The sequence below is a fragment of the Gobius niger genome (assembly GCF_951799975.1).
Source record: "Gobius niger genome assembly, chromosome: 6".
Taxonomy (NCBI): Eukaryota; Metazoa; Chordata; class Actinopteri; order Gobiiformes; family Gobiidae; genus Gobius; species Gobius niger.
In genome coordinates this window covers 23653671-23679914 of record NC_136857.1, presented here as the reverse complement: position 1 = coordinate 23679914, position 26244 = coordinate 23653671, and the positions used below count along the sequence as shown (strand labels likewise).

The following is a 26244-nucleotide window of genomic DNA, read 5'->3' as shown; positions in this document are numbered from 1 at the left end:
TCTGGTCTTCATTAAACTCTAGTGTTTTCCCACGACCTCCAACTGCCCCGACCACTTCCTCCCAAACACAACTTTATTTATATCAATCACAAACGTAGACACAAGTGAGGCGGCTGAGATGTGGCTAAACCAAATCTAAACGAGGACTAAACCAAAACTACATGACTACATGACTCGTGATCGTTTCCTGGTGGCTCAATAGATTTCAGCTGAAGTCAAACTAGGTCAAATGCGCAAAGGTCCAGCTGCGTGTGTTGGGAGGTTTCCAAAACGGAGGTTATTAATAAAAAGTGACTGTTTGTGAATGGAGTTCAGCTCGGTTTATGTGCTATTGGCAGAATGCAATGTGAAACAATTGCAAAGAGGCAAAGCCATGGTTGAATACGGCGAGCGCAAAGTAAAGGGGGAGGTGGGGCGGACGGGGCTTCAAGGAAAAAAGGTTGGGAACCACTGCAATAGGGGGGCCCAAAAGTGAATAATCAGCCCAACCTCTTGTCATCGGGCTATAGTTGTGATCCCCACAAATGTATAAAGCATGAAAATAATTGCTAATAAGTATTTGATTCAAGCAAATAAACTGATATTGGAGGGTTTATATAATCTGAAGTCTTTTCTCAGTCATATTTGAGGATTTCTGTTTTTTAATGTGCTCCAATAATATCACTTATGACCTGGCCCTATAACCAGGCAACGCTCTGGGCCCCCCATCCCCTCGCCCTTGTAATCCCCCATGTCTGGGGTGGCAGGCCCCCAGGTTGGGAACCAACCTAGATACTGATCTAAAGTATTGACAATCACACACTGCATTTTGGCAAATAGGGGGCTCAAACCAGAAAACAGGGCCCCCATACATGAAGCTAGAGACAGCCCTGTGGATTAAAAATTGAATTGAAGTTTAAGCAGTTTATCAAAATACCATTTGAATGAGGAAGAATTTGTTTGGTTATTGAACTACAAAACCCCATTAGAGCAGTGGTTCCCAATCTTTTTTTGTTCCACATACCCCTTTGGGCATTCATTTATACTCCGAGTACCCCCTAACTCAACGATCCAGCCAAAATGTTAACAAAGTGAGCAACGTAGCATACATTATTCAGTATCTAGTAGTGTTATGTTCAAAATGTAGCTAAAAAACTCTAAAAGGCAAAGCAAAAAAAAGTGGATTTGAGGGTAAGTTTTCCTGAACTGAAACACGTCAATAAAACGAGCTTTTCTTCAGTAATATATTGAAATTCTGCTCAGTTTCACCTTTTTGTAACCCTGCCCCTGGGAAACACTGAAGCATTAGCAATCCCAATCACACACTTTTGCAAATAGGGGGCCTAAACCAGAACACAGGGCCCCGTACACATGAAGCTAGATACGGCTCTGTGGATGAAAGATGGAAATGAGGTTTAAGCAGTGAATAAGAACACCATCTGAATGAGGAAGAATTTGGGTATTGTGCTACAAAACCCCACTTCACTAGAGAATGGAGGTGCTTTGTTTTGCGCTCTTTTCCCCATGTTCCAACTTGGAAAATATAATGTTATCGTTCTGAGTGAGGTCTGTTTCCTTTGTGGGCTTACGATCTGTGACAAGTTCGTACAAAACCAAGAATTTTTCCAGAATTCGCTTTTTTACATCACCCGAGGTCAGGGGTCAGATGTGAAAGGTTAGGTGCCTTTTATCCCAGAGGAAAGAGCTGCTGATTTACAACCAAGAAATGGGGATTAAACCAGGACTGGATCAAGACTAACACATGGCTAAACCAGGCCTATAACTGCGGACTGAAATGACCTTCACATAAACGCGGCCTTGGACATTCTTGACTTTCCCAGGCCTTATTTACATTTCAGACCCCTGCACGTCAATAAAATGGAAGGCCCTGGTTCAATAACAATTGCCGAGCTGTGAAAAAATCAATCCGTCTGAACTGGTCTAAGTGGTGACTCGGCACAAACTGGAATAATGAGAAACCTATTTACACGCAGAAAACAGCGTTCGACATATATACTGTACGCTAGGAAAATAACGGAACAAAGCAGAGAGAGGATTGTTCGCAGTAGCTGTAGTAGTTTTGTATTATGCGTGTTGTTGGTTCACATTTGCTGGATGTCACTTCTTCTTCACCCCCTTTGATTTTGTTTGATTGTATTTGAGGATTTTTCAAATATATTCTTAAAGCAAGAGATTTTGTTTGCAAAGAAGCAATGAAAACAGGTTATTATACGATTATTCCTACAGCAATAGTTGAGGTGTTTCTTTGCTCTAGTTTTGTTGACGTCCCCGGCTGTGGACAATCACTCGCAGGGAGTGCATCAGCTGATTCCAAAACCTGTCTGAATGCTCCCATATGGTTCACACATGACTGGCCTCGACATCTGGATACATCTGTGAAATGTACCCGCTCTACCCGCTGCAGGGGCTTGTGGGTAAAGCGGAGTGTACAGGGGTAAAAAGTTAATGGCGATGACCTCCGGGAAAGACTCTGTAACCAATCACAATTAGACACGCAGAGAGGAGGGGGAGGGGTTAATGAATGAGGATGCATGAAGTCACTGAGACGCACAGGTTTGCGCTACAGCTGCAATTATTTTAGCATCAAGACGAGTGTCAGTTTTCATCTAGGTCATTTTTATGATTTGTTTTGACATGTCATAATGTTCACACGATATGAACCATCAACAAGTGCATACCTTATATAGCATACATACCAGCATCCATGCAATTCGCACTGTGAAAATGTGTATCGCAATATTAGGTAAAGCAATATCCGTGTCCCCCTCCTGGAACCGCCACCTTAACGTGGTGGAGGGGTTTGAGCACCCGAATGATCCTGGGAGCTCTGTTGTCGGGGGCTTCGTGCCCCTGGTAGGGTCTCCCATGGCAAACAGGTCCTAGGTGACGGTTCAGACAGAGAGCGGTTCTGAAGCCCTTTATGAGAGACCAACAGGCCCAGTTAGAATCATGAGACCGCGCTCCCGTGGACCCACCACCTGCAGGAGGAGCCATAGGGGCTGGTGCAATGTGATTTGGGCAGCTCCAACGGCTGCCCCCAAGACCCGGCAATGGACAAGCGGAAGAAAATGGATGGATGGATGGAATATCCGTATCGCAAGAAGCCGCAAAATATCATCCAACTGAGATTAACACATTTTATGCTAAGTCAGCTTAGATACTTATAAATGTGCAAAAGCTCAGTTTTAGTTATAGTTTTCCAAATTTAGTTTCACTTTAGCTTTGTTTTGGTGCTGACTTTGTGTTTTTTTAAGTTTTATTTTGTCACAATTTGCTGACATTACTTACACATTTATTTACGTAGATAGAATGGAACATACCTTTTGGTGAAATATCATTACTAAGTTTTTTTCTATAGTGCTTTACAACAACACCACAAGTGCTTCACAAAAAGACAAAAACGTCAAAATAATTCAGTGCGTTCTAAGTTTACCCCAATATTGCACACCACATACTATATCAGATATCCCTTTTTGCCCTAATAGGCAAAAACATGTTATATTGCTATCATTATTATTTGACCTGAGTTCATAAATCTATGGTGTTTTCAATAAAGAATAACTATATTAAACACACTATTAACATTTTTCTGCTTAATAACTTGAAATCATCTTAAGGCTCAGTGCTTACGACCCCATGCAGGGTCCAGACCCCAACTTTGGGAACCATTGCCCTATACCACCACTGGTATGCCTAATATTATTTTGGAATTTTAGTCATCCGAAACTCCAACATTACCATTCTGAAAGAAATCAACGTTAAAACTAAAGCAGGATCAACTACGGAAAACAAATCACTAAATGGGGACAAAAATTTAAATAACATCTACATGTATGTTTCAGGTCCATCCTCCTCCAGTCCCAGTGCGCTGAAGCCCGGCCCGCTCGACCCCTCCTCCTGCTCCCCGTGTGGCCTTCAGGGACCTCTGGATGCCTCTGACACCGCGGCCTCCTGCTCAGGCCCCGCCTCTCTGGATGAAGAGGCGGGGCCGGCGGACGAGGGGGTGGGGCCTGCGGAGGAGGGTCTGTTAGTGAACGACACAGGACCTCCAGAACTGCCAGGGGGCGCTCTAACTCCCTCCACCAGGAAGAGACTGCCACTGGGGCCAAAACCACAGAGTAAGTTTTTATAAGTTACGTATTTCATCTTCAGATTGGGTTTAGTCCTGGTTTTGTGTAATGTATCTTTCTTTTGTAGTTCCGCCGAAGCCTCCGCACCTGCAGGGGGTGTCAACTCCCAGACTCCGCCCCCGAGCTCCAGAGAAGCCCCTCCCACCGGCACCCTGCAGGCCCCTTCCATCTGATCCACGCAGCCTCATGCCCCTCCCCCGAGACGCGACTGCCTCCCCCACCTCTGTACTGTCGCTGATTGAGAAGTTTGAACGGTACGCAAAGATCTCAGGACTTCAGAAGGGATTTCCCCATGAACATGTGCCGACAGTGCAGATGTTGACCTTTGTGTTTTATCTGGTTAGGCCCAGGAAATGCACAGGTATTAGCCATAAACCAAGTTCAAACAAAACCTGCATTTTTCTCAGTTCCCTTAGTTGCCACTTCTTACCTTCATAACATACACAATATCGTCCTATTATTTTCCTTTCATTATTTTAATTCTTGCTTATTCTAATGATAGAACGGCTCCAAAAATTCAGCCTAAGTGCTAGCATAAACAAGCTTCAGTTAGCCCGCACTGAACACTATGGAGGGAGCCCCTCTCACTCAGTCCATCACTATTTTACAGTATTAGGTTTCACACATGCATCTTCTTCTGAACGTGTTTCCTCACATTCACAGGAGATTGTCCTGGTGAGCGCATGTGTGAAAAGGACTTAAATATTTTCTGCAATGTGACAGAATGTCAGCAATAATGTTTTATCTCGGTCACCTGCCTTTCGGGAATACAGATGTAAACTCGTAGCCTATCTTTGCTATAATTCGACATATTTACATCCCAAATGCTGTACATGTTCATTAATATGCACTGTCCCAATCAAATAAATACAAATGTGTTTGTTAGTAGAGCATATTTCACATACAAAGTAAGCTGAAGTGCTTTTCAGAGGTGCATTATACAATTAGTGTTTTTTTGAAACAAGGGGATGTATCTGTAGATAAAGGAAAAACAAACACAAAGCACAGCTGCTGCAAACATCTGGTGCTTGTGCTGGTAAGTACCACGATAGCTCATGCGGTCTAAATGTGGAGTAGTTACTGTATCCTGGTCTTGAATGAAACTATTTTGTCAACCATATTCCTTATTTAATGCAAACACGTCTGTCTTCGCAGTGAGCAGATAATCATGGTCCCTGACATCACCGGCGGCGCCCTGTGTCCCCGCCTCCCAATCAGTGAAATCACATCCCTTCACCCGTGTTCCTCTTCCTCCTCCACCTGCTCCTCTCCCTCTCCCCCCTCATCCCCGGTTCCCGGTTTACACCTAGACCACAAACCTCCGGAAATGGAAACGGCCGCAGGCGACGTCCAAACAATCGAACGGGAGCAAACCCCCAGAAACAACGACGAAGAGGACGATTTGGGGGCGAGCGCAGACGTGACTAAGAGACTGTCTCTAGAATCTGGGTACAGCGCCTCCGAGAAACACCTGGAGGACATCGTGGAGCTGAGGGAGCCGCCCCAGCCGGTCATTGGCCAATCGGGGCTGCCCAACGAGCGCTTGTCCCTCCCATCCTCGCAGACGGACGGCAAACTGGCCAATCGGGACAGCGGCATCGATAGCATCAGCTCCCCATCCCACAGTGAGGAGCTCTGTTTCGCTGGCGTGGACGAAGGGGGTGTGGCCTATTCCTGCAGCCCTGCCCACATTAGGGAGGAAGGGGGTGTGGTCAGGAGGAGGCGGGATTTGTCCGAGGAGGGCGACAGTGATCTGGAGGAGGAGGCGGAGCTAACACTGGTGCTGCCCCCGGTCAAGACTGACAGACAGGATTCAGTCGAGGTGAGCAGCATGCTACTACTACTACATCTACATCATCTACTACTACATTTACATCTACTACTACTACTACTACTACTACTACTACTACTACTACTACTACTACTACTACTACTACATCATCTACCACTACATCTACATCATCTACTACTACTACTACTACATCTACTACTACTACATCATCATCTACATCATCTACTACTACTACTACTACTACTACTACTACTACTACTACTACTACTACTACTACTACTACTACTACTACTACTACTACTACTACTACTACTACTACTACTACATCATCTACTACTACTGACCCGGAGGCTGTATGAGTGGTCAACATGGTGCCTTTGTGTACCTGCAGCTTCTATATTAAGCTCGTGTATGACGCAATTCGGACCCGAAGTAACAACTTTTTGAGTGACAGTGCAGGATTTTAGAGGCAGTTGTGGTGAACAGGTCTGGGCTCATTCTACACCTTAGGACACTGCTGGAACATGTAGGGGGAGGAAAATACTTAATGTTAACATTTTTAAACTCTGTATAGTCCCTTTAAGACAGTGTTTTCCACATTATAAGAACAGTTTAACAGGTATTTGATTTTTGATTTGTGTGGTGGCCTAATATTTCTCTAAATTGTCTTGAGGGCCAGAGGTTCTATGGTGGAGAGCCAGATCTTTCCCTTGGTCCTGACATGACCTACCCCTTCCCTATACTAAGGCTTTGTGAAGCATAATACTACTGTCCCATAAAGTGGTGGCTCCTCTTTGGCGGTAGACTTATCTTATAATGAAGAAACACTCTCAGTTGCTGACAGAGCCTCTTAGATGAGAGACGAAACATCCGGAACATGACCAAAAAAAACTACCAAGTACAGATGACGGCTTAGGAAGCTCCAGTAGACGCAAGACAGTGTGGGTTACGATTAGAGTAAAGTGGGCCTGAACAAAATGCACAGACTTGGATGCAATAATGCAAAACAAAATAGCAGCAATAGTGCCCAGCAGATCCACCCAGACAAGGGGCAGAACATACAAACTCCACGCAGAAAGGCCCCACGCAGTCCAGGAATAGAATCTATTGCTGTTTCTCAAAGACATATGTGTTTGAAAATCTTTGACATCATTGTCTTTTATTCATAGTTAAACATGTCACTGTGATACTCGCTTGGTTTTGTAGCAACTCACGATTTTTCACTCAGACCAGTGTTTTCAAAAGCAGCACCTGTGTCAAGTTTTGCTCTATTAAATTTAACGATGGGATTGTGCTCTTCTCTCTTTAGCTCCGTGGAGCCTGGAGCTTGTCTCGGGCCTCCCCCAGGGCTTCCTCTGTCTGTCTGACTGTAATGAGGGTCAGGACTCAGAGCAGCTGCAGGCTTCCATGGATAAAAAACTCAAGAGCCAATCTTTTCACATTTGAATACAAAGGTTTCCCCACAGATTAAGTCTAGGTTTAGGCGATTTCTGCCAAATTGGTGCTGTTCTTTTCCCATTACATTTCTTTCCCTCAACCCAAATGTCTGACAATAGTTAATTCCCTGTCACAAAAGCATTCAGTTTTGCCAAATCTTACATGTCATGACCCACGGCACTGGTGAAGGTGGCAGGCATCACCCAATGGAAAACTCAGCTGCGGAGTGTGTTGAAATATTCTGAACCGTGTGCCTCGTTTTTCAGCTGTCCGTTCATCAGAGAGTGTTCAACATCGCCAACGAACTGCTGCACACCGAAATCGCCTACGTCTCCAAACTCTACCTCCTCGACCAGGTACTGCTCAATAGATGAAGAGCAAAAAAAACAATGTATTATAATGATTACGTCCAATAAATCAAACCAACTACCACTGTTGGATCTTGATATTGTCCAATTCCAATGTATTAAACGTTTTGTCCTCTGTCAGGTGTTTTGTGCCCGTCTCTTGGAGGAGTCCCGGTCCCGCTCCTCGTTCCCCTGTGACGTGGTCCAGGGGATCTTCTCCAACATCTGCTCCATCTACTGTTTCCACCAACAATTCCTGCTGCCCGCACTGCAGAAACGCATGGAGGAGTGGTTAGTGCACAACATTCATACCATCTTCTGCTGTCGATAATGATCTGTTTGTTTGGTGAATAATGAACTGCGACAAAAGCTTCGAGTTGACATGTTGAACCATTTTATTGCAAGTCAAAGCAACATGTGGCATTTCAGTTCATGTGGGATTGGTTCCTTGAGGACCAGATTGTATTGTAAAATCTCGTTAACCCTAGTTCTTTGCGTTTAGGGACCTGAACCCTCGGATTGGGGACATCCTTCAGAAGCTGGCCCCGTTCTTGAAGATGTACGGCGAATACGTGAAGAACTTTGACAGAGCCATGGAGCTGGTCAACACCTGGATGGAACGGTCCGCTGCGTTCAAGGCTATTATACAAGACATACAGGTGGGTGCCTCCGTGCCCCGGCATCTACACCTCTTCAGCTACATTAAGCTAGTTAAAAGAGTTCATGAGATCATCTTCTGGACAAGTTCATTGATGATATTGATGATATGTCCACTCAAAGAAATACATACATTTAGTTTCTTCATACAATAAATAAATTCAATTGTTTTCATATTCACCTAAATATTGGCAGATTGTGCTCAACATGCTCACGAATCAATCATTTGCTGCACAAAATCCATCTATAAATGTGACTTGATACAACAAGGAGAGGCTGGAGAGATGTCTCGAGCAAAAGAAGTTTATTCTACACTTAACACATTGTTTAGTTTGACCGTTAAAGTCCGGCTTTGCCTCTGTTGTAATGGTAATATGCAAAATAAGGCAACACAAGAAATCTCAACACGAACAAGGCTGGAGGTGAAGGACCCTGAAGATTTCTCATCGAGTGTTTTCTGTTGTAGAGAGAGGAGCGCTGTGGAAACCTGACCCTGCAGCACCACATGTTGGAGCCAGTGCAGAGAATCCCCCGATATGAACTGCTGCTCAAAGACTACCTGCACCGGCTCCCGGAGGACGCACCCGACTATCCCGACGCACAGAGTAAGACAATTTTGCAATGTTTGGAGTTAAATCCGAGTAGTCCAGTAACCACATAATACAATGTCTTTAAGAGTGCATAATATTAAGATTTGCTTCATGTGTGTAAGTAGCACTGCTTATTCTACCCATGAACTGATCTGTCGTTTTGTGCAGAGTCTCTGGAGCTGATCGCCACTGCTGCGGAGCACTCCAACGCTGCCATCAGGAAAATGGTACGGACCACACACTTCTCTGTTTATCCAGAGCGTGATAGGGCCACGCCCACAGTGTAAATAAGCCCCACCCCTTCACTGCGAGGCGTTCACTGTTCTCTGTAATTAACACTCCCTAATTAAAGGCAGGCCTCGAATGCGCCAGGCGGCACAGTTTACAACCCGCTGTGGGAAAGTACAGTACGGATGCTGTCTGGAGGGGCAAACAGGAGCAGGGCTTTTGCTAAAGTGATGACTACTTCTACACCTAGTATTCACAGGGAACAGTCACTTCACAGCCCCTGTCTGAACAGTGGCCAGCTAACTCACAATATAAAAATATCATGTTTTCAGGCTTCTCACATTTTTATTTAGTCAAATAACAGTCTGTAAATAATCTGTAATGACTTACTTTGAATTAGAATACACCCGAGTCGCTTCAGAAAACCACAACATCCAAAGGTTTTCAGGAAGTTAAAACGAAAGTTACGTATGTAACTACGGTTCTATGAATCCCGGATGACCGCCAGAGGCGGTGCTGTAAGCACTGAATGTTCCCTTCGCGCATGCGTAGTTCGAGTAATTAATACCAAATGAGTCACACCTGTGACCCTGGATGACGCCCCGGAGGTAATAAATCCCCCCGTCATCCGAGCCTCTGTTCCTAAAGAATCTTCTCGCGAAAACGCAAGGATTCTGAGTGACAGAGAAGCTCTGGCGGTCATCCGGGATTCATAGAACCGTAGTTACATACGTAACTTTCGTTCTATTTCATCCCTCCTGACCGCCAGAGGCGGTGCTGTAAGCACTGAATGACTAGTACCAGCTACGTCACGAGGAATCCTGAGCACCCACCTTACTCAGAGGATCCAGAAGGCCCCTGGAGGAGAGCACGGCCCAGAGGATGAGACGCCGCCACATTGACGTTGTAAAACCTCGTGAACGTGCTCGGGGAAGCCCATGACGCCGCAGCACAAATCGCATCCAATGGAACACCCCGAATAGCCGCCCAGGAAGTGGAGACACTCCTAGTCGAGTGGGCCTTCACCCCGATCGGCAAGGCGTGACCCTCCGCCTCGTAGGAATGACGGATTACATCCACTATCCAATGGGATAGACGTTGTTTAGACAGAGGGCGACCCAACTGAGGACCTCCATAACACACAAATAGTTGGTCCGAGCGTCTCAAACTCGCAGTTGCCGCAACGTATGCCTCCAGTGCCCTCACAGGGCACAAACAGCCAGACTCCTCCACAGCCACTCCGGAAGGCCGGAACCGTGCCAACTGCAATGGTCGGTTACAATGAGAACCGGATAACACCTTAGGCACAAATGCAGTGTTCGGCCATAAGGTAACACCGCTGCCATCCGGACTCCACCGGAGACAGGAGGGACTAACAGACAGAGCATGTAACTCACCAACCCTTTTAGCAGAGACAATAGCCAACAAAAAAGCAGTCTTACATGACAGCCACTTGAGCTCCGCTTGCGCCAAAGGCTCAAAAGGAGGACAGGAGAGCGCTTGGAGAACCACAGGCAGATCCCAGGCAGGTGACCGCGGGACCGATGGTGGGCGTAACCTGCGAGTCCCACGCAGAAAACGAGACACAAGGTTATGGCTCCCCACAGTACAACCATCAATCTCAGCATGATTAGTAGAGATCGCTGCCACATATACCTTAAGCGTGGAAGGAGAGCGACCCTCATCAAAGAGCGACTGCAGAAACTCCAGAATAGAGGACACTGAACACAGAGCCGGGTCCTCATCACGACCAGAACACCACCGGGAAAACAGACGCCATCTGTTATCATACTGCCGACGAGTAGAGGAGGCCCTGGCACTCAAAATGGTGTGCTGGACAGACGCCGGCAACCCAGTCAACTGTGACAAGGGCCCTGTAACGGCCAGACCCACAGCCGAAGACGAGGAGGGTCGGGATGCCAAATCTGCCCTCCCAACTGAGACAGCAGATCCCTCCTGTTCGGGAGACACCACGGGTTGCCGCGAATCAGACTTCGCAGCAGGGGGAACCACGGCCGTGCTGGCCAGAACGGGGCCACCAGCAACAACCTGTGACCCTCCCTCAGAACCCGCTGAAGAGTGGGCCAAATCAGTGGAAGGGGCGGAAAAGCGAACAGCAGGACCTGAGGCCACGGATGAGCCAACGCATCCTGACCCAGTGCACCCGATGCCCCCGTAAGAGAAAACCACAGCGGGCACTGAGTCGACTCCTTCGAGGCGAACAGGTCTACTTCCGCTCGACCAAAGAGGTCCCAAATCATGTGCATCACTTCGCTGTGAAGGGTCCACTCCCCCGGAGCAGATGACTGACGAGAGAGAGCGTCCGCTACCCGGTTGTGTTCCCCGGGCAGATACACCGCCCGCAGAGTGGCCAATCGAGGGGCCGCCCACACCAAAAGAGCTCTGGACGCGTCCAGAAGCGGTGCAGATCTGGTGCCCCCCTGATGGTTGATGTGGTAGACAGCTGCAGTGTTGTCTGTTCGGACGAGAACATGCCTGCCTACCAGGTGGGGCAGGAAACGCCGGAGAGCCAAGTGTACGGCGCGCAGCTCCAGCACATTTATGTGACTGGAGCGCTCCCTCGGACTCCAGCGCCCCTGGACGGCCCGGTGCTGCCACACAGCGCCCCAGCCCGTAGAGCAGGCGTCTGTGGTCACCACCTCCCTGCGACACACAACTACCCCCAAAGGGACACCCCTGGAGAGATAGGACCTGTCCCCCCACGGAGTCAGGGCACGGAGACATGTCCCTGTCACTGTGAGTCTGCAATGCCTGTGACGCCTGGGGTCCAGGCGAAACCCGTTGAGCCACCACTGTAGAGGACGCAGCGACAGCAGGCCCAAAGGTACAATGCGAGTGACAGATGTCAGCTTCCCTAACAACTGCAGGAAGGTGACGTAGGGGAACCGCCTGCCCAGCGTGAACTGACCGACCAACTGGAGGATGTCGTCTACTCTGCGAACCGATGGACGAGCCGCCATGGAAGTCGAGTCCAAAATCATCCCAAGAAAAGTTGTCGTCTGAGACGGGGACAGACAACTCTTCTCCAAGTTGACCTTGAGGCCCAACTGGGACACATGAGCCAGAAGGCGACCGGTCTCCCGAATCGCGACTGCACGAGAGGGGGCGCAGATGAGCCAATCGTCGAGATACGGCAGAATCTTCATTCCGGCGGCCTGCAGAGGAGAGAGGGCCGCCTTCACGCACCGAGTGAAAACCCTTGGGGAAAGCGAAAGGCCAAACGGAAGCACCCGGAACTGCCAATGGCGACCCCGATAGGCAAACCTGAGAAAGCACCTGTGCTCGACCGCAATGGGCACATGGAAGTAGGCATCGGAGAGGTCTATTGACGTGAACCAGTCCCCCCTCGCAATAGCCTGCAGAACCTCTGCCGTGGTCAGCATGTGAAAAGGCAGGACCTTCAGAAACCGATTGAGCCCCCTCAGATCCAAAATGGGACGGAAGCCGCCTGTTTTCTTTGGCACAAGGAAGTATGTTGAATAGTATCCCCTGGGTTGCAGCAGAGGATCTACTGCCTCGATTGCCCCCTTGGCCAGGAGGGCGGAAAGCTCCTGGTCCAGGGCTTGAGCCTTCACCGGGTCGCTGATCGTAGTCATCCTGACCCGGCGGGCAAATTGTGGCCGGCGTCGGAACTGTAGTCTGTAGCCATGGGTCAAAGTGGCAACCACCCATGGGTCTACAGCATGAGCAGCCCAGTAACTGAGCTGCTGATGGGAAAAGTGTCCGACGGCCGGCCTGTTGGCTTCACTGTCTAGCCCCACGGCCCCTAGGGGCCCCGGGGGGGCGGCGGCCAGAACCCGACACTCGGGCCTGCCCTCCTGAGCGGCGGACCGTGCCACGAAAGTCCCCACTGGTCCTCCGTGAAACATCACGAGGAGAAAAACCACCAGCCCGGGACCGAGGCTGCGAGCGGTCAGCGGGTTCAGTAACAAGGCGCCTCGGCCGCCGAGGAGGGGGGGGCTGCATAACCCGGCTGAGACCTGAAAGCTGCTGTCTCGTCTGTCGCGCTTGAACGGTCCGTTCCAAAGCCTCCAGGGCAGCCGAACCAAACATCTCTCCCGGTTCCACAGGAACACTGCGTAGGGTCCTACGGCATGTCTCAGTCAGCGTAGACTGAGCCAGCCAAACCTGCCGACGAGCCTGAACGAGGAAAGACATTACACGGCCCAGCTCCCTGGTCATCAGAGCAAACGCCTGCAGTGCCGCATCACTAAACCCGGTAGCAACCGCCACACCCCCCTCATCCTGCAAGGATGCAGAGAGGGCAAACATGAGGTGCGCCAGCGAGTTACCAAGACGACCAGCCCGTGCCCCAGCACTGTAGGCCCTACAGAGGAGGTCATCAGTAGCGCGACATTGAACCCGTGGGCAACGAACATCACGACGCAGAGCCTCATCTGGTGACACGATGAGTGAAGCTATGGCAGGTTCAACCGCTGGCATGCGCTCCAAGCCTGCCTTTGCCGCCTCATGCATAGAAGCCAACACCCGACCATCCGCGGAGAGGTGCGAAAAAGCTCCTGGGTCGCGCCAGCATGCATTTAACTCCCTCAGATATTCCGACGATTGTGGGACAATAAAAGGGGCAGGAGCCTGTACGCGCCTGAAGAAGGCGCTCCCAGGAGCAGATTCTCCCGGCTGCGGAATATCCACCCGCAGCCGCCTCAAAGCCATGCACAAGACCTCCTGCATGGAGCTGTCTGCCGCCTCACTAGCTGTACTCTGAGTCGAAGAGCGCGATCCAGCCACAGACAATGGAGCCTCTCCGTCATCCCTAAAGCGAGAGGCTGAGGCCGCCAGAGACAAAACATCTTCAGAGAGACCGACATCCTCCACCTCCTCAACAACCTCTAACTCCCTATTCAAAGCAGGCATGGGCGGGGAAGAGAACCCAGCCCCAGCCAAGGGAGGATCCAAGCGATGTGACTGAAACAGGGACTTCATCACCGCTAACTCTGCAGACAACTGCTCAAACCTCATGGAAAGGCCTTCATCAGACCTCAACTGTTTCGACTCAGGCGCAGGCCCAATGGCTGTGGACTCACTCCGGCGTTTCGAACGTGCAGGGAGAGCCACCTGCCCAGAAGGAGGAAGGTCAGCACCATCTTGAGTGCGCAACTGCGCCAACCTAGCCAGCCTCACGGCCCGGGACATGTAACCGCAGTTCATGCAAGGATGATCCGACAGCGCCTCCCGAAGGTGGTCAGGTCCAAGGCAGGCAGGGCACAGGTCATGACCGTCATCTGCCTGGAGCGCCGTCCCACAAGCCACACAGCAATGTGAGCCATCCATCCTCGCAACCGTCTGCACCACACACGAGAGTGGGACGAGACGCCAAGCTCCAAGCTAAAATTGGGAGAGGGGGCGCGAACGCTACCGTCACCAATTATAGCGGAAAACACACCGGAAAAACACCGGTAGCAACGCAAACTACAGGCGCAAGACAGGCTAAAATTGGGAGAGGGGGCGCGAACGCTACCGTCACCAATTATAGCGAAAAAAAACAACCGGAAAAACACCGGTAGCCACGCAGACTGTAGGCGCAAAACAGGCTAAAAGTGGGAGAGGGGGCGCGAACGCTACCGTCACCAATTATAGCGAAGTAAAAAGAAAAAACTGCAAACTCAGGCAGCAAACCGGACTATCGGCAGAAAAAACAGGCTAAAATTGGGAGAGGGGGCGCGGACGCTACCGTCACCAATTATAGCGAAACAGTAAACGAAAAAAGGCCACTCGGGTAACAATCCGGACTATACACAGAAAAGACAGGCTAACGTTGGGAGAGGGGGCGCGAACGCTACCGTCACCAATGATAGCAAAACAACAAAAAAGACTAACACCGTTAGCCAACTCCACACTCCGGGAGCACAAAAGAACAACGACGGTGTGTACCAACACCAAACGCCGTGAGTTGGGAGAGGAGGCGCGAACGCTATCGTCACCAACAACACTCAAATATACCTACAGAAAATAGCGAAGATCCAACTGTCGCAGCCCAAGGAGGACGGTCCACCGCTACTCCAGCCAGATTCGACGACAGGGCATCCAGCGACAGCGAAAAACTCCAAAAACGAACGGCTAAAGCCACGTTGTTCGAACCACACGCGAGAAGAAAAAAGGAACAGAGGCTCGGATGACGGGGGGATTTATTACCTCCGGGGCGTCATCCAGGGTCACAGGTGTGACTCATTTGGTATTAATTACTCGAACTACGCATGCGCGAAGGGAACATTCAGTGCTTACAGCACCGCCTCTGGCGGTCAGGTCAGGAGGGATGAAATAGAACTGGGCTAAGCTGTCTTCCTCCGTATGTAAAAGTGTGTGTTAGGTACGCAGTGTTTATCTGTATGGAAGATGTCATCAGAATGTGAATTTTAATTGTCTGTGAAGCTTCTGCTTTTAATTTTTTTGACACTGAAATAACTACGTTTGAATTATTTTTTTTCAACACAAGTGCTTTAAATTCAATATGAAAAATTCACATTTAAAATATTCACTGTATTGTTTTTCAAGATTTCAAACTCGACAGTTTAAATTGAGTGTAAAAGAAAAATTTTTTAATGGAAAACCTTACCTTTAAAATATTGCATATTTCAAAAATCAAGCCCTTTAATTCAACAGTAGAAATTCAGAGAGTAAAATTCACAGTGAAGATTTTTTTTTCTTTACTTTGAATATTTTAAAGGTGAATTTATGTATTTGAATTGTTTTATTGCATATTTGACAATCTGAATTTAGACTGTTGTATTCGACGTGTTGAAAAATAATGCAATGAATATCTAAAAGGTGAATATTTAATTTTGAATTTAAAACAATTTGTAATCAATATTCAGTGACGGAAATGAATGTTGTTTCAATGTTAAAAAGTTTCAAAGCGCTACATTGATCAAATTCACAGACATTTAAAAGTGACACTTTGATGACACAAAAAAAATCTTCTGTCAGTTTGCTGGACAAAGTTCACTGCAGTTTTACTGTTCCAAATGGGTTTTGCTGACAACCCACCATTTTCTTGTAAAAGCATATTGAGTGCGGACGCTGCCCTTTCCTGGAGCCTATTGCCCCCAAATGTTCACTTAAAACTGTACTGCTAGCGCTACATTGATTTCTGGTTTACTTCTGATTTGGACCCACTTCTACCACTCGCCGCCAACTAAAACTAATATACTGCTTCATTCAGTAGCTACAACTGGGGAGTGCTGAGTTCATGTTACTACTGAAGCCATCATTGAAAATATGATTAATTGATTTCTATTTTAGACATCAGAACTTCTACTGCTTTGCCGACCAGACTTGACTGGTGTTTCTTTTGTACTTCAGGAGCGTATGAGGAAGTTGTTAAAAGTGTACGAGTTACTGGGAGGAGAGGAAGACATCGTGAATCCAACCAACGAGCTGATCAAAGAGGGGCACATCCTCAAACTGTCCAACAAGAACGGGACCACGCAGGATCGATACCTCATACTGGTAAATGCACAAGTCGTCCTTCTGAGCAACTCATCTACCACATCGCATCTAAAAGTCTCATATTAATTTGATAATGTGGATGGAAATTCATGAAATGGAACGGATAGAAATGGATGCAAGTCAAATTCAGCAGCAATCATTTATAAATGTTTGGATGAGCCTATGTCATTCACGATCTTCATTCACACTTTTCGTTTTCAGTTCAACGACCGGCTGCTGTACTGCGTTCCGAAGTTGCGTCTGATCGGCCAGAAATACGGAGTTCGAGCCAGGATTGACGTGGACGGAATGGAGGTGAGACCAGTTATCTCAAGTGTGTTGGTCGTAATTAACTGGTGGATTTCTGACTCCCTGACCTCCATTTTCCAACTGTCTGTCCCCAGCTGAAGGAGACTAGTAGTAATGCAGTTTCTCGGACGTTCCTCATTTCAGGGAAACAGCGGTCACTGGAGCTACAGGCCAGGTACAAAACACAATGCGAACATTTCTCATGGGTATTGCATTTGAGAACGTGGTGTGAGTGAGTAATTGCCGAGTGTCCGAGGGTCGAGTGTGTAGAACTGTAGAATTAATTGACAGCTTCTCCTCACTCCTCCCCATTTACCCTGATGACCATGTTCGAAAGGGAAATCATGGCAGATTTACAGACTCCTCCTCCCCTGCTGTGACAGAGCATGTTCCTAGAAAGGGCATAAGGGCGGGATCTTCACTGTAGACTCAGCCCTCGCGCGGCCCAACGTGTAGTTTGGTTGTAGCCATGCCCGCGCCATTAGCTCTAATGCTAACGGCCTGTCAACCAAAGTCCAGCCCTCATCAGTATACGAGATTTCTAAAATGTTTCTTTCAAAAACCCGCCCGGTCTCTTTGATTGTAACTAACGCAGCGTTATCACAGGAACAATATCTAGCTGTAGAAAGTTAGAATTAAAGAAAATAATTAATTAAAATTAGGCACTAGGCTTTGCAGTTGTTTAGAGCAATGGTTCTCAACCTGGGGGTCGGGATCCCCAAGGGGGTCGCAAGACAAATTTGGGGGGTCGCCAGATCATTTAGAGAAAATATACATATTTTCATTAGCATATAATCTAATGTTTTATTGCAGCATGTGTTTGTTATTTTACCAGAGTGCCATTATTTGTTCGTAGTTTGATGAATTTTATTTCAGCCATTTTTTTTTTTTTTTTTTTTTTTAAGAATTATGTTGGCTAATGTTCCTATTTCCCATGGTGTGACCCGGGCGGGGGGTCACAAACCTCTTTGCCTGTTATAATGGGGGTCGCGGCTCCAAAAGGTTGAGAACCACTGGTTTAGAGCGTGTCGAAAGCGCAATGCTTTCCAATGGAAAACTAGCTTGTTTTGCCAGCCACATATGGAGGTACTACAGCAATGGCAGACAATGGCGGCCCCTCGCGTCACGTCCTTAAAGCAGTGCTAACAGCAGCCATTGGTCAAGGGTAGGGTGGATTTGGTCAGTCTACACCATATATAAAATACATGCAGAAAATTAAGATTACATTACTCTACTCTCTATTTAATGCAAAAACTAGAATCTAATGGTACATAGTATATATACGACTTTTTATTTCATTTGTAAGTGGAAACTTAACTGAGGTACTTCATGTCTAGACTTTCCCTAGAGCAATCTTCAATCTTGAAATATAGATATCATCATAGAGGCCAAACACATATAAAGTTTGATTTTCCGATAAACATGCTGAAACTCAATCCTTTTTTTGCTTGTTTTCAGGACGGAGGAGGAGAAGAGGGACTGGATACAGGTAACTACAACCTTTTTATAGCTTAAATAGACAGATTTTCAGTATGTTTTCTTTTTACAGTGTGTAAAACTGTGTATTTTGAAAGAAGCGATTAAATATTCTACAGTTTTATAGACCCAATACATTTTTGTCCATAAGAAATCCACTAAATATTCTGTCTATTTCAGGCAATCCAAGCAACAATCCTGCGACATGAGCAAACTATGGAGAACTACAGACTCACCTGCCCCCTGAGAGACGAGGACTCCACCCCTCCACACTCACCGGTAACACTGACATGGATAATAGTATTGTTTTAGTCAGACCTGTGCTTTACTGGAGTAGTTCTTTACTGAGAATTTGAATCACTACATTTGAGATACAGTTATAATTCTTTCTACTCCACAACATTTCTGTGAAGGCTCATTATTTGTGCTTTCTACTTTGACCACTCAGTGTTCTTAAGTAACTGACTTAATTAATCATTTGACCGTGCAACTTGTTCTTTTTTTAAGTGATATTTCACCGGTAGTATTTGTACTCACACTCAAGTAATTGAATCAAGTACTGTGACCACCATTGCAGGGGTCTGTCCCATCTGTCGCTCGGGTTCTCTGCAGCTGAGGGAGTCATCTTGTGTAACGCGTTGGGCAAATGCATTAGAGACTTGAAACAATCAAGTTTCATCCATTCCTTTTTGAACACAAAGGCAGGCGGAGACGTCTGGTTCTAAATGTAAAACTTTCATTTTCCTTAGAGATGTTTCAAAAATATTGATATTAATGTATTGCAGGTTTCTTTGGTTTTAAGATACCCCCTGGCTTTTTAGCTGCCAACACTGAAACTCTATATTTGTTTAAAAAATGAATACATTTTCAAGTTTAGAGGAAAACATTAGCAAGCATTGTTCTTGGATGGAAGTCCTCAAACACTGTAGCACTTCATTGGCGCTGTGGCATCCATAATGTGTATGAATCTGTGATGTTTTGTGGAGGATTATGTTGATTGTGTCGTTTCTATTCTTCTCCTGCAGAGCTGTGTAGAGCTGGGTAAACGTGCCCCAACTCCCATCAGGGAGAAGGAGGTGACTCTGTGCATGAAGTGCCAGGAACCATTCAACTCCATCACCAAGAGACGACACCACTGTAAAGCATGTGGACACGTAAGTACAATTGTGTTTTTCATTATGAGCCCAGGGAACCCCAGACCAATCGTTCTACACTGTCGAGCACATAGACACAATGGTGCACTGTATGTAAATGTGCTGTGTATTGTTTTGCCTTGTAGGTGGTGTGTGGAAAGTGCTCAGAGTTCAGAGCTCGTCTCTCCTACGACAACAACCGAACCAACCGAGTGTGTGTGGACTGCTACTGCACCCTGGTGGGGGTGTGTCCGTCCATCGCAGTGAGCAGCAGCACCAGCAGGAGGCGCTCTATACTGGAGGTATCCAATCTTTACTTGCGCAACATACAACCCACTATTCTTAACGTTAAAGCAGTACTAAGTAACGTGTTTACCTTAATAAACCCTCCCCGTAGTCCCTGTGGGGGTAATACAAGTGTTTATGGGATGATTGGAGGGTCTTTCATCTCCCCCTGGTGTCTCTGACCAGAAAACCATGTTTGCAACTTGACTGCCACCGGTGCGGAGAAAGCAATACACACTAATGGAATCACGAAGAAGAAGCTAACATGCTAACAGGCAAAGCTAACTGCGGGCTAACGTCACTTTAAACAGTATTTACAGCCAAGTTTGAGGGAAAAAAATATTTCCATTGTATAATTGGATGCACAGTAACCCTCTCCCCCTTTGCCTTTCCTGTCAGCGTAGTATTTACTCTCCAAGACAATTAATAAGTTAAAAAATCGTAACTTGCTACGACACCTGCAGTTGCGCTTATGGCCTCTAGGGGGAAGAGTTACTTAGTACTGCTTTAAGATAAGAAGAACCATTTCAAAGAAGTACTATCGTTTCTCTGGCAGTGTAATCGTGGCTGTGCGTACACGTTTCTCACAGCAGTTTCATAAATCCCCCACCTAGACAAAACACGTGTAAACCCGAGAAGTTCGATTGGGAGGTTTGTGATTTGGCTTTTGCTTGAGTCTATCAGCGACCTGTCTGAGACGATTGTAGTCGGTTTACAGCACTCGACTCTCTACTGCTGGGCTGAATCAAAGCGTGTACAATTTGTTTAAAGTTACTGCGAAGATTTGCATCGAAGCTACTAGCTCCAATCGATCATATGAAAACAAGTAAAAAAAACTGCAATAAAGTCAATAAAACCATAAATTTCATATAAAGCGGCCTTTAAAACGACACACTGAGTTGTGCTTGCACCTCTCATCAGCAACGAGCCATAGCCTATCATAGCATCGTATCCTTGCCTTTAGCCACAAGCCACTTTCTCACTCTGTTCAGATCTGTAGGACATCGCAGTTAGCGGAGAGAGATACGTTATCTCCAAAATAATCATCATCCCCTTGCACCAATGATGCCGTCCGCGTCCAGGAGTTGTGCTGCTCTTAAATGCAATCCGATTAGATAAAGCTGCCATGTAGATTGAGTCAAGACTGGTTTGACTTTACATGTAAACGTAATGACTCATCCTATATGGAGAAAGTTTGGCTTTGATTTCTTTTAAGCGTCCAACATGGCAGTCAAATGAGATCAGTTGTTTTCTGCTGCAGTCCCGCTATTTTGAATGACCTGGACATGCTGTAGTGGGCACTTGGTAATTGAGTTGAAATGCATCCGTATATTTTCCCTTGCCACAGAAACAGGCGTCTTTAGCGGCGGAGAACAGCGTGATGTGCAGCTTCCTCCACCTGATGGAGAAGGGCTCGGGGCGGGGCTGGCAGAAGGCCTGGTTCGTCATCCCAGAGAACGAGCCACTAGTGCTGTATGTCTATGGAGCGCCGCAGGTAACTAACCCAACACTAAATGGCCAATCATTTTTCTCATTTCTTTTCTTTCACGTTTAACCATTGCCAAACCTTATTGACAACAACTAACCTCAACAAACACACACAATACTGACAGAATCCTGCTCTAATTTGTTGCCATTATAGTACAAATGCTGTGTTTTTTTTGTTACTTCAGGCAGTAACATGACGCAACAGCACCACCTACTGGATGGGAGTATTCAGTTGACACAAGTCACCAAATGATGTTCCCTCTCCTCCCTGATATATTGATACTGCGAAGAATAAAGTCTACTTAACATATCCAAAATAGGTCATGGAGAGGTTGACAATTGGCAAAATGTCTATCTTAATCAAACCTGAAGATTGACGGTGCAGAGCCTAGCTGGTTGACAGTGAAGGCTGCGGCGTTTGGTGATAGAAAGGACTTTAATCAAAGTGTGTCAGTGTGCTGCAGTCTCCAGGCAACAGAGGGGGTGAGCTAGGGGACAGTGGGTCTGCAGCAGAGAGAGGAGGACTGGAGGTAGGGTAGAGCCAAACGTGGATACTTTTTATAGTTTGTCTAATGGCTTATCAGGATTTATAGTGTACCGTAGTCCAATGTTCTTGTCCCTTTTATGAGTCATGGAGGTACACTTTTTTATGGAAAAGATGGCGATTTGACCAAATTACACCCTGTAACAAATATGGATGTTCACTTCTGGTTTTCAATATGAACATCAAGACCTTAGCCACTACTATTCACCCATAGTAAACCCTGTTACACTGTGCTCCATGCTTTTGGCTGATACTAATGCGTGAGAGAAGTGTCCAGGTGGATGATTGCGTGGACTGCGCTCCTCTGGGGAGGCAACTCTCTGATGTCCTGCCAATACACCAGCAGCAAGACTGTGATTGTTCTGGTACTGGAAGGTGCACAAACACAAACATTTAAGGCTCAAACCCGGCTCCTGTTCAAAAATATAGATACTCTTGCTTCTTTGCCTTGAATATAGTTAGCCAAACATGAGGTTTAAGTGTATGTGACATTTTATGCAATTATATTTAGGATTTCGCTTTTTGGTGATGTTTAGAATTTGATCTATGGGCACAGGAAACAATAGAGGTAGAGCAGTGTTTCCCACACAGTAGTACAGGGACTCCTCGTTGGGAAGTGTTTTGTTTCAGATAAAAAGGAAATAACACATAACATCGTCTTTGTTTCTGATGGTTATAATTGATCCTTCTATAGAATCTGCAACACCCTTGAGGTAAGCAGTACACAAGTGTCAGTGAGACAGAAGGTTGGGAACCACCGAGGTACAGTGTGGATTATGGGTGCTGTGCAAACACCTTGTACCAATGCGAAATGAGTGAGTCAGAGTTCTGTGGAGTTTTCCAACAATCCGTCACTACCATTCTACAACATCAAAAAATCAAGTTTGTTTTTGACTTTTTTGTACTAAAAGTACCCCATCACTGGTGTAAAACTATAATAAATGCTTAACAGTGCCATAGTCCATGTAGTAATCATAAGAGAAACCTGACACACTTTTCATACATTATGTCCAAATGCATCATCAAAATAGCAATAGATCTGTTCATGTCTACATGACGGGTTTTTATGACTGTTTTGTTACTTTTGTGACACAGCCATAGACTGTAGAATTAATAGACAACTCCTCCTCACTCCTCCCTGTTTGCTAAAATAACTACGTTCGAGGGGTAAATCATGGCGGATTTACAGACTACTCCTACCCAGCTCTGTTGAAGCATGTTCCTATAAAAGGGCAAAAGAGCGGGGTCTTCACAGTAGGAGTTCAGTCCTAGGTGCGTGGCATTATCTCTCATACTAACGGCCTGTCGATCAAAGTCAGGCCCTCATTAATTATGCAAGATTTCTAAAATGTACCTCACGAAAACCAGCCTGGTTTCTTTAATTGTGCCTAACCCAGCATTATCACAGGAGGAATATCTCGCAGTAGAAAGTTTAGGAAAATTAGCATCCAGGCTTTAAAGTTGTTTTTAACGTGTCGAAAGTGCAATGCTTTCTAATGGAAGACTAGCTACATGGAGGTACTACAGCAATGGCGGACCAATGGCGGCCCCCATTGTTGTGGTGGAAAAGCAGAGCAGCCAGCGGCGATAGGACACAGCAGTATACACGGGAACTTGTAATGATCTTACATATTTGCGTTTTGTCTCCCCTCCAGGACGTGAAGGCCCAGCGTAGCATCCCTCTCATCGGGTTCGAGGTGTCTCTCCCTGATGCGGGCGATCGTTTGGACCGCCGCCACGGCTTCAAGATCTCCCAGAGCCACCTCACCCTGTACTTCAGCGCCGACGGGGAGGAGCTACAGCGCCGATGGATGGATGTACTATCACGCGCCGGCCGGGGGGAGGAGCTACAGGTGCACCAGCCGATCGCGGAGACCCTGGAGGAAGAGGGGGAGGAGACATGCGCGCCTGAAGAAGACAATACGTGACTGTGATTGGACGAGAAGTATTAGCGGCGAACTAAAGCGAAAAAAAGGCAATCTTGGCTTTTGTATAAACGTCGGTGATTCGCTTGCATGATTCACTCAAAATGGCTGCCCTGTAACGTCACTATTGTGCGGCGAGCTGAAAATATCTTCCCATACTGAAATACTTACACAAAAACGTCCAATCACAAGTCTCTTATGAATCAAGTGACTCTAAATACTACGTTCCCATGAGGCAGCGTCGGACTCCACGGAAACGACCTTGTCCGCCTCCGATTTTGTAAGATAGTCAGAAAATTTATCAAAACCATCCAATATAACTTCACTGTGCCATAATCTGCCCGGCGACAGAAGCTTTGAGTGCGCTGATTGGCTGAAGGTTTTACACAGAGTCAAATTCAAACGTTTATTTATGAAAGATATAGGGTGCTTCAAAATAAAAGCACAAATTTAAAAGCCAAATAGATTTATTAATATTATTATTATTATTATTAGATATATTCACATAAAGGAGATTTTAACCCAAACCAGAACTGCTGCTGTTTCCGAAAAGGAATGAAGATACACTATGTGAGGTGTTTTTTTTTTTATCATTTGAGAAGAATTTGAGTAAAAAAGAATAGATAATGAAGAACTTCTTGAGCACTTGCGAAAACCAAACCAGTTTTACCCATGTTCGTGGTCCTCTTCCTGCTGTGGCATCACCTGTCACAGAAAAACTGCATTTCCCAGAAGCCCCTCTGTGCTCTGCTGCTGCTGCTGCTGCTGCTGCTGTGAAAATCATTCTGAAGCCGTCAAAAAGAAGTCTGTCAGTTTCTTTACGAGTGATTATCTGAATGTGTCCATAAGGTGTCCCCGAAAAGAAAAGGGTTATGCAAATATATGGAACGAAAGGCTTACTTTCCATTTGAGCTTTCATTCATTGAGGTGTTTCCACTGTAGCAAAGGTGTCGGTTGGATTGGGTCAGTACTAAACCGGGTTGTCATACCAATAAAAACCCAATCAATAATTTCAATTAGTTTATGTTGTTAAAATGGACAGCATCTGCTCGTGCTTCCTTTCCCTGATCGATTGAATGCCTGTCCAATTTATGACCAAGAAATTAAAGGCCTTGTACCTGATTTCTTTTGTTTACAAACAGAGAAGGAGGGATCAAGTTGTGTTTGGAGCTTATTCCTAACTTAACCAAAGCATTTTTAACATCCCGGTTCTTCACAGAGATGAGTTTAAAAGAACATTTCACAATTTTCAGGGAACAAAACGAAGCTTTACTTTAATGGTAATGCTAACAAAACAATGCTAACAATAACTAGCCCGCTAGTTCACGGAAAATGGACAGAAATAGACGCACAAGGGTATTTTTCACAAATGTCTGCCTAATGACAATATACAGGAGGACAAAACCAATTGTGTACAGGGCCTTTAAAGTTCATGTCATATTTATGAAACGCTTTTCAAGGCAAGCTAAGCACTGTACGTGAGTGAGTGCGTTCATCTCCTCAGTCGTTGTCATGCCCTGAAGGCAGACTGATGGGGAGTTCTACGGCGAATTGTCAGAAACGCAAAGATATATAATGCTTAGTCAAAAAGTACGAGGTTTCAGCTGAAGTTTTTTCTCCAAATTTGTCAAAGAGTTTTTGGAAGAGGATCAAGAGATGGACTTTGAACAAACATTTGGACGAATCAAAGACTTTTTTACCATGTCTCTCCAGTATCTTCTCTGTCCTCCTTTTGGAAGTGTTTTTTCAAGTGAAATATTAGTATTATTCTTATTGTGGAAGATGTTTTGATTCTGGGTCGTTTCGGTGTTTTCTGCTTGATGCAAGAAGAAGAAGAAGAAGAAGAAGAAACTGAGACTTTTGTAAATAGAATAATTTATTCTGCTGTGGCCGCTCACTCGGCCATGTGTAAAAGAAAAAGCTGTTCCTACACTTCCCACGCTTCCCGGGGCTGCACGCGCACAGTCCGCACACAGGCGGCCATCTTGGCTCCAACTGGGTCAGAGGAACACTAAATGAAAACTTAAAGGTCTTGTGCAGTATGATAACTTCTTGAGCAGGGGTCATCATCATATTGACGGCCACAGTTTCAAACTGGCGGCAAAATAAACAAAGGACTCTATCTTTCATTCAGTGACCCATTTGTGTTATTGCAAAGTCTATAGGGAAGCTCGCTGTTGTTGTTTCCACAATTGTCAGAATTTTTTGGTGAATGTTGGGAAAAAAGCTGATTTATCGAGGCGTGTAGCGCTGTTTATTTAAACCACAGCTCTTTTACAGCGCAAGGGAAGTCATTCAATGTTTGTGAACATTGCTTTGGCTTATAGATGCGTATCTTTATTTATGTAATGCTAATTTATGTGGCCCATCAAAGCGACGCCATTGCGATCACTCCTATTATATAGTTTTATGTTGAATGTAAGTGTAATAAAATAA

General features: G+C 46.1%; 1 protein-coding gene across 2 annotated transcripts in view; it reads left to right on the top strand.

Annotated features, from left to right (window-relative positions):
- The window catches only part of fgd1 (FYVE, RhoGEF and PH domain containing 1), a 267099-nt gene extending 243137 nt beyond the window's left edge, over positions 1-23962 (top strand). The window contains exons 2-18 of one of the 2 annotated variants that reach the window (XM_079557826.1): positions 3843-4118; positions 4198-4384; positions 5286-5952; positions 7626-7715; positions 7849-7997; positions 8209-8365; positions 8830-8968; positions 9122-9180; positions 16523-16669; positions 16871-16963; positions 17053-17132; positions 18416-18446; positions 18614-18712; positions 19459-19587; positions 19713-19868; positions 21200-21346; positions 23539-23962. In XM_079557826.1, the coding sequence (XP_079413952.1) occupies positions 3843-4118; positions 4198-4384; positions 5286-5952; positions 7626-7715; positions 7849-7997; positions 8209-8365; positions 8830-8968; positions 9122-9180; positions 16523-16669; positions 16871-16963; positions 17053-17132; positions 18416-18446; positions 18614-18712; positions 19459-19587; positions 19713-19868; positions 21200-21346; positions 23539-23811 (2879 nt within the window). In that variant the 3' untranslated portion in view covers positions 23812-23962. The remainder of the gene's footprint in view (positions 1-3842; positions 4119-4197; positions 4385-5285; positions 5953-7625; positions 7716-7848; positions 7998-8208; positions 8366-8829; positions 8969-9121; positions 9181-16522; positions 16670-16870; positions 16964-17052; positions 17133-18415; positions 18447-18613; positions 18713-19458; positions 19588-19712; positions 19869-21199; positions 21347-23538) is intronic. The other variant, XM_079557827.1, reaches the window with a different exon arrangement.
- The last annotated feature ends 2282 nt before the right edge of the window (positions 23963-26244 follow it).